Here is an 8,019-nt window from a genome sequence, read left to right as displayed (position 1 = left end):
GCTCCCTCTAGCAAGAGGGCCTTTTGCCAGCAGTGGCGCTTGCAGGCAAACTGCTTGTGACGTGCGTATGGCATTGCCCAAGACCCGCGATCGGCAATCTGCGACTCGGGAGTAGCATGCGGCTCTTCAAATGACTGCTTCGTGACGTCCTTTATGGAAGGCACCACCGACTCGTACCCACGTTGCTACGCGGCTCTTGAAAAATATTGAGTTTCCTACCGAATTCGAAAAAAAACAATCGCTCTTCTTGTTATTTCGGTTTGCTGACCCCTGGCAAAAACCATGCCCAATGCCTCATGCCCTTCTCTCTCTCTCTCTCCACCGGGCCCTGCTGCCCCAAACCCCACTGCCCCTTTCCCCCCACATGCCCCCCAGGCATGACTTGCGAGACAGAGACCGAGGCAGCCGCCCTGCCGGCCGCCGAGGGCGAGGCCGCCGCCACCACCACCACCACGGAGCCCGGCGGAAAGCACGCGGAGCGCATTCCCGTGGCTACCATGAGGCACCTGCAGATGTCCGGTGAGAGAGGAGGGGGGCGGTGGTGGTGGCTCCTCCAACCCCGTGGGCTGCCACTCGCTCGGACGGGAGACTGCGTCGTGGGGGAATTGCCACGTCGTGGATCGTCCGTCGGCTTTGGTTTTCGCGACGTGGGCAGGAGAAGGCGACATAGCCAGTGATGTAGGGAAGGCCCTTAATCCAGCAGTGGGATTGAGAAAAGGGCTCTTCGTCAGCAGTGGCAGCGGTCATGGTCAATCCACTGCTGGACGAACCCTCCTCCACCCAAACCGCAGACATCTCTCGCGATCTTTGCAATGTGACAAAGAGCTACTGAACAAACAAACGAAACATTCCGAGCGGGATTCTTCTCGAGACTGAGAAAATATATAAGTGAGACTATTATCTCTGTAATTTAAATTTTAATGCCTTTACAGCGATCCCGATAACTGCCCTTTGAGGTCCAATTAAGAACCGTCTTTTCATGCGCCCGCGGATGGCGATGCAGCCTGAGGACACGGGATTCAGCCGAGCGTGTCCAATTATCGCAGGGTCCGCTTTGCAACTCGGAATGAATCCTTCAGATCGATCGATTGATCCAAGTGCCACGGTTTTCTCCCGCGAGGACAGCTGGGGGACCCCCTTAACTCCCAGCCATTGTCGCTTCTCAATGATTTCCCCGCGAGAGAGAAAGAGTCTCGGTAAGACTCGCTTTCAAGTGGCTCCTGCTGGGATGGTCCAATTTTCCAGCAAGCTCCTGCCAATGTAAACTCTCCAGAAATATAAACTCTGCTGCTGAACAAGATGGCCGATGCTCTCCTGGTTAACACAGCTGACAAGTATTAATGGAAGTGATTTTCATTCTCGTCGTGGTTATTATTAAAGGTGAGATGATTAGTCGATCAAACCAGGAAATCAACTAAAGCATTGAAATCGACTGTTTTGTGGTTGATTACTTGGGACCATTTAAAGATGATAGCCACCCCGCCTCACATCCCACGTCCGGATGGAAGGAAACCCCCTTCAAGCCCCACGCCATCACCTCCCGTACAGCGGCACACGTGGGGAACAGAGGTAAGACTTTTTTTTTCTAATCCCAATTATTGTCGTGTTGTCCCATTATTATGATAATGTAAACCGAGAATCAGAAGATAACTTTAATGACTTTAAATAATTGGAGAGCCCAGCGCTACGATTACTCTCCGACTACTGGGATGTTTTGGTTCGTGTTATATTTAAGGAAAACGGAGCATCCGGAGACAATCCATCGTACCTACAAGAGGATGACATCCAAAGGGCCACACAGTTGGGTTCCTGAATCAACTTGTTGTTCTGCCATTTCCTAGCAACTCGCAATCCACGGAATTTGGAAATACTGTATTACAAATCTCTGCATGATCCACCAACCCTTGCGTCCAAAGCACTGGATCACTGGCGTACACCACCATGGTCTGGCCCATCTACGCAAGCTGATTAGCGATGAGAATAATCATCTGGTTTCTAGACATCGTACCCAAAGGGTTACAATATAGGCTGACATTCAAAAGCACGACCCCCCAGTGACAGAGTCTCGATAAAGGATAAATCAAGGACTTTGATAATTATAAGTCAAATTAATTTTTGGGAGTAATTCATTCTATCGTTTGAAACTATTATTGCATTGTCAATGTCAATCGCGTGACTTTATCACCTTTCCTATACTTTACCTTTCCTATGTTTTACACTCCTATCGTTTTTTTTGTTGCTGTAACTTTCTGACCGGCCCCCGACTGGACATTTATTAAAAAAAAAGAGCTTCATAGCTCATCGGATTTCTCCTCCACTATAAATAAAGATTTCTGATGCTTCTGTTATTTTCAAAGGTGCTCGTGAAAAAATAACGTTGGCTGGGACAAGGCAGGAGAGCATCACAATGGTTGTGTGCACAGCTCCGATTGTTACCCCACGCTTTGCCCTCGCTCCGGTTTTCCTCCCGCATGTGAAACGTTCGTTCATGGAATTTGGCCAAAAAATCCCAGCGTGGTGGATCCCTGGGTAAAACAACAGCATCATCACTGTTATTATTATTTGGTAATATGGGTGTCGGGAGGGGAGTACTTTCATAACCGTGTCGTTTATGTCACCAGGTTAGAGAGCCTGTTGACATTCAGTGCCTCTTCACGGACTCAGTCTGGAGGGAGTTGAGATGTATTGTTCTGTCGCATCGTACGCAGCCAACCATACTAATCGGAGGTGGGGGAAGGACAACAAACTAAACACAAAAGCAGTTCTAAAGCAATGGGTTTTCAATCTAGATAATGATTTTAAAGTGCATAGCTCCAGTGGCTTCTTCATAATATCGGAAGGAAGAGGGTTCCAGACGGCCGCAGAAGCACATCTAAAAGCGGTGACCGTCGTCTTTGTTCGATGGTAAGCAGCCGAAAGACCGGAGTCACGAGATGCGTGGAGGGACGCAATCACTGATTTTAGCAACGATTACAAATATACAGCGGGCGTCCGGGTCTGGATCGAACCCACGACCTCCTGTATAACAGTTAACATATCCTAGCCACCGCGATGTAAATGTTTCGGGCAATGTCCCTTCTGTAGAGTGCAGAGACGGGAGTGGAGTGGCTGACTTACAGTTGGGGATTACTTTAATACGTTACAGTGTTTTGTTGGGTTTATCATTTGCATACTGGGGAGGGTTTTGCTTGGCTAAGACACTGTTACATCTTAAGATTACCCTACTCCTACCCATGGTGACATCATACGCAATGATACGTTAATAAACATTCTCAATATTATTATGAGGACACTGTAGCTGGAATCGAACCATCGACTCGGCTCTTATTAAAAAAACACACACAACCTCCTCGATGTGCCAGATCTCGGAAGCCAAGCAGGCTGCTTTAGCCTACACAGTGCTGGAACGCACGACGGCCACGCATACGAACAAAAACAACACAGGTGAAATTTCGATTTAAAGCTTTCGTTACTGCAGAGATTCATCTTCTTGGTTCTTTCGGTAAAGTCACGTAGAAGGGAAATAATACAATAATAAAAAGAAAACATAATAAAATAATCCTCACGTTTCGGCCACAACGCAAGCAGCCGTCACGTAGAAGGGAAATAATAAAATAATAAAAATAAAACATAATAAAATAATTCTCACGACGTTTCGGCCACAACGCAAGCAGCCGTCCTCAGGCTGCTTGCGTTGTAGCCGTAACGTGGTGAGAATTATTTTATTATGTTTTATTCTTATTATTTTATTATTTCCCTTCTACGTGACTTTACCGAAAGAACCAAGAAGAAGAAAAACACAGGTGCTATAGGCTGCGGAGCATCACCTGTGGCCAGTAGGGGAGGTGGGTGTGAGTCACAGCGGCTGCAATGAAACCCTCACAACAAAGGTTTTAATTTTTTTCCGTCCACCTCCCCCCTCTCCCCCAGGCTGGTACTGGGGCAGCCTGACGGCCACGCAGGCCCGGCAGCAGCTGATGTCGGCGGCCGAGGGCACGTTCCTGGTGCGAGACAGCGCGCACCCGGACTTCCTGCTCACGCTGTCCGTGCAGACGAGCCGCGGGCCCACGAACGTGCGCATCGAGCACCGCGGCGGCGCCTTCAGCCTCGACTCGGTGCGCTTCGTCAAGCCCCACCTCGTGCATTTCGACGACGTCGTCAAGCTCGTGCAGTTCTACGTCGGGTGCAAGCAGCAGCAGCAGCAGCAGCAGCAACAGCAGCAGCAGCAGCAGCAGCAGCAGCGTCACCTGCAGCAGCAGCAGGATTTGAGTGAGGAGAGGCAGCAGCAGCATCAGCAGAATCACCATGATCATGATCAGCATCAGCTCCAGCAGAATCACCATCAGCGCCAACAGAAGGAGGAAAATGGCTGGCACCTGTCGAGGTGTCTCTGGGAGGAGGGAGCGGAGGTGGAGGAGCCGCTGCCGCTCCGGCTGTGCAAGCCGTGCTACGTGGCGCCGCCGAGTCTTCAGCACCAGTGCAGGACAGCGATGCACAGGGCCAGGCAGCGGCTGCCCGGCTCCGTCAGGCTGCCCAAACGCATACGGAGCTACCTGGAGGAGTACCCCTTCCACTTGTGATGGGCGTGAGCCGAGAGCGCTTCGTGCCAAGCCAGGGCCGTCCATAGGCTGAGCTCCAGAAAAATATATCGTGACAAATTAAACCCTGGGCGCAGGAGCACACACACACTCCTCCTTCTTCTTCCGCGCGTGTGATGGGTCGGGTAGTCCATGGGCCAAGGTCGGAAGTCGGTATACCGCCTAATGTAGCACAACTTGAGTCGTAACAGTCGTTTACGTACTTGATAACTCCACGAATTTCAAGTGGTTATCGCGCAATTCGCTCCCACTGGTCACGTAAGGCAATTGGAACCGCTAAAGTTACGCCACCTCGGGTGGGTACCGACGAGTGAAACATTTGGCCCTTTGGGCTCATGGATTGGGGAGCAGGGCCGGTTTAAGACAGGGGCCTTAGGGCCTGCAGAGGCCAGTGGCCCTGAATTATGCGGGGACTTCCCCTCTGAAATATATAAGCCGCTTTATACCAGCTTAAATGCAAAATCAGCACCATGAAATCTCCTTCAGGTAACTTGGTCATTAAAACCGTAGCACCACTCGCAGCATTACGACCGTTTGGTGATGGGCCGTGATTAAAATAGCGTTGCGATAGTTTTAACTCTGATTTAACTTTACACATAATTCGCGTATCGTGTAAAAAAATGTTTCAGAACAGAAATAACCAAGGTGGATAGCAATTGAGTGTTTGACATCATAGGTGGTGGTGAAACAGTCAAGGGTAGGAAACGAAACTATTTAAACTTGATTTTTTTATTTTACCAGGTAAGGCCCACTAAACTATGTCGCTCTTAAATTTCGATTTAAAGCTTTCGTGACTGCAGGGATTCATCTTCTTGGTTCTTTCGGTAAAGTCACGTAGAAGGGAAGTAATAAAATAATAAAAATAAAACATAATAAAACAATTCTCACGACGTTTCGGCCACAACGCAAGCAGCCATCCTCAGGCGAAGAATGAAACACCCCAAGCTTGGAGCGTATATTTAAGCTGGGTTAGAGGGGGGGGAGGTGGGAAGAAGAGCGCCTAAACAAAATAATTTGCATATCAAGAGGAATTCAGCATATGGAAAATGCGTAGGAGGTGGGCGGGGGGGGTTCCAAATCAATACTATGCCCGTGCATTATGCAGGATTAGCAGCATCAAGGGGGGGGGGGAAGGGGGGGGAGCATTAACAAAGGAAAGGAATGTTAATAGTATGTAGCTGTAGTTACTAAACAACCACGTAAAAAACTACAGTATAAACTGCATGACAAACTAAAGTATAAACTACATAGCATCATCAGTAAACTTACTATACTCTACAATAAGCTGAGTTACTAACAGTAAGTAATACATGAAAAATTCTACGTTGTAAAAAATTATATAATATGCTTCCATCTAAACTTTATTCTCTTACATCACACGCGTCTATACCGTACTATATACTTCCATAGGCAAAACCAACATTAAATTACATACTGTATTGCTATAAACCACCCTATACCTTATACATTTTTAATATAACACTATGTATTATTCTACCCACCCTAATGTGTATCAAAATGGTTTATTACGTCCTTCCAGTGATTGCTAAGCCAGAATCCATCTTCTCGGTTAAAATTGTCTCTGTGTTTGTAAATGTGGATCGCCTCATGTACGAATCTCTCATGATAGCCAGATGGCTTGCAGAGAACCTCTGTCTTGGAGAAGTCAATGTCATGTGAGCCCACTGAGTTGTAACAGTGATCTGCCACGGCTGAGGTGTTTGTCCTACAGTGTTTCAGGTCAGCTTTATGTTCACGGATGCGGTCCGAGACATGTCGTTTGGTTTCCCCAATGTAACTGCTACCACAGAGGCAACTTAGTTTGTAGACACCAGGGTACTGTATGTCTGGAACCACATCTTTTACAGACGGTACCAGATCACGGATTTTATGTACTGTGTTGAATCGGACCTGGATCTTGTGTTTAATCAGGATTTTGGAGATCTTTTTTGTGACCCCAGCAATGTAGGGTAAGGTGATGGTCTTGAAAGGCTCCTCAACAGGATCCTTCTTGGTGGTTGGAGTGATGGCTTTGCGGATTGTGTAGTCGGAGTAACCATTAGCCTTAAGAGCTTGGCGTACGTGTTTGAGTTCACTGGAAATGTGTTCATGGTCGGAGATGCATTGGGCTCTATGATATAGAGTCTTGATGAGGGAATTCTTCTGGGATGGATGGTGGTGGGAATCCGGTTTTAGATAAGCATCCGTGTGGGTGGCTTTCCTGTAGACAGAGTGGCTCATTGAACCATCAGGTCTCCTTTTGATTAGGACATCCAAAAAGGGTAGCTTGCCATCATTTTCGACTTCCATGGTGAATCTGATGGCTGGGTGTATGGAATTGATATGGTCGAGAAATTGGTCTAGAGCAGGCCGGCCATGTGGCCAGATGACAAAAGTGTCGTCTACGTACCTCTTCCATAAGGTCGGGCGTAGAGTGGCAGTCTGGATGGCGTCCGTCTCAAATTTCTCCATGAAGATGTTGGCTACAACCGGAGATAAGGGGGAGCCCATTGGGGTGCCCTCAATTTGCTTGTAGAAGGTTCCATTCCAGGTGAAGTATGTATTGGTTAAGCAGTGTCTCACCAGGGGGGGTACCCCAGCATTCAGTCGCTAAGATGCCAGCTAGCAACATCAGCAAAGATGAGCGTTTTGAATTAGCTCAATTAAAAAAGAGGGATGACATTGTCATCCTCTCAGCCGACAAAGGCAATGCCACTGTCATCATGGACAAAATAGAATACAACAACAAAATTCAAGAACTACTCACCGATGGCAGCTATACAAAAATAAAAAGAGACCCCACCAACAGCCTCGTCTCCAAAACCAACAACATCATTTCTGCTTCAACCGCATTAATTGATCAGACCAAACAGTTCTCGTTGAAACCTTCTGCAGCCAGGCCACCAAGATTGTATGGCTTGCCAAAGATACATAAAGAAGATACACCTCTTCGTCCCATTGTCTCTACTATCAACTCCCCGACTTACAAACTGGCTCGTTTTTTGTCCGAAATCCTACGGCCTTTCACTGGAAAAACCACCTCTGCAGTACTAAACTCTACTGACCTGGTATCAACAATCAAGGGGATTGCCCTGTCCCCAGACGACCTGCTTGTCAGTTTTGATGTGGTTTCCTTGTTCACCAAGGTGCCTGTGCCTGACACCATCGCAATCATTGAAGACTTGGTTCATCAAGGACTGAATGCTGGGGTACCCCCCCTGGTGAGACACTGCTTAACCAATACATACTTCACCTGGAATGGAACCTTCTACAAGCAAATTGAGGGCACCCCAATGGGCTCCCCCTTATCTCCGGTTGTAGCCAACATCTTCATGGAGAAATTTGAGACGGACGCCATCCAGACTGCCACTCTACGCCCGACCTTATGGAAGAGGTACGTAGACGACACTTTTGTCATCTG

General features: G+C 47.9%; 1 protein-coding gene across 1 annotated transcript; it reads left to right on the top strand.

Annotated features, from left to right (window-relative positions):
- Nucleotides 1-512: 512 nt before the first annotated feature.
- Nucleotides 513-5,330, top strand: LOC144934903 (suppressor of cytokine signaling 2-like). Its single transcript, XM_078861172.1, has 2 exons — nucleotides 513-519; nucleotides 3,931-5,330. Exons 1-2 carry the CDS (start codon nucleotides 513-515, stop codon nucleotides 4,578-4,580), a joined length of 657 nt encoding a protein of 218 aa, XP_078717298.1. The 3' UTR covers nucleotides 4,581-5,330.
- Nucleotides 5,331-8,019: the final 2,689 nt, after the last annotated feature.

Source organism: Lampetra fluviatilis, chromosome 11 (assembly GCF_964198595.1).
Source record: "Lampetra fluviatilis chromosome 11, kcLamFluv1.1, whole genome shotgun sequence".
Taxonomy (NCBI): Eukaryota; Metazoa; Chordata; class Hyperoartia; order Petromyzontiformes; family Petromyzontidae; genus Lampetra; species Lampetra fluviatilis.
This window is presented reverse-complemented; position numbering and strand designations above follow the sequence as displayed.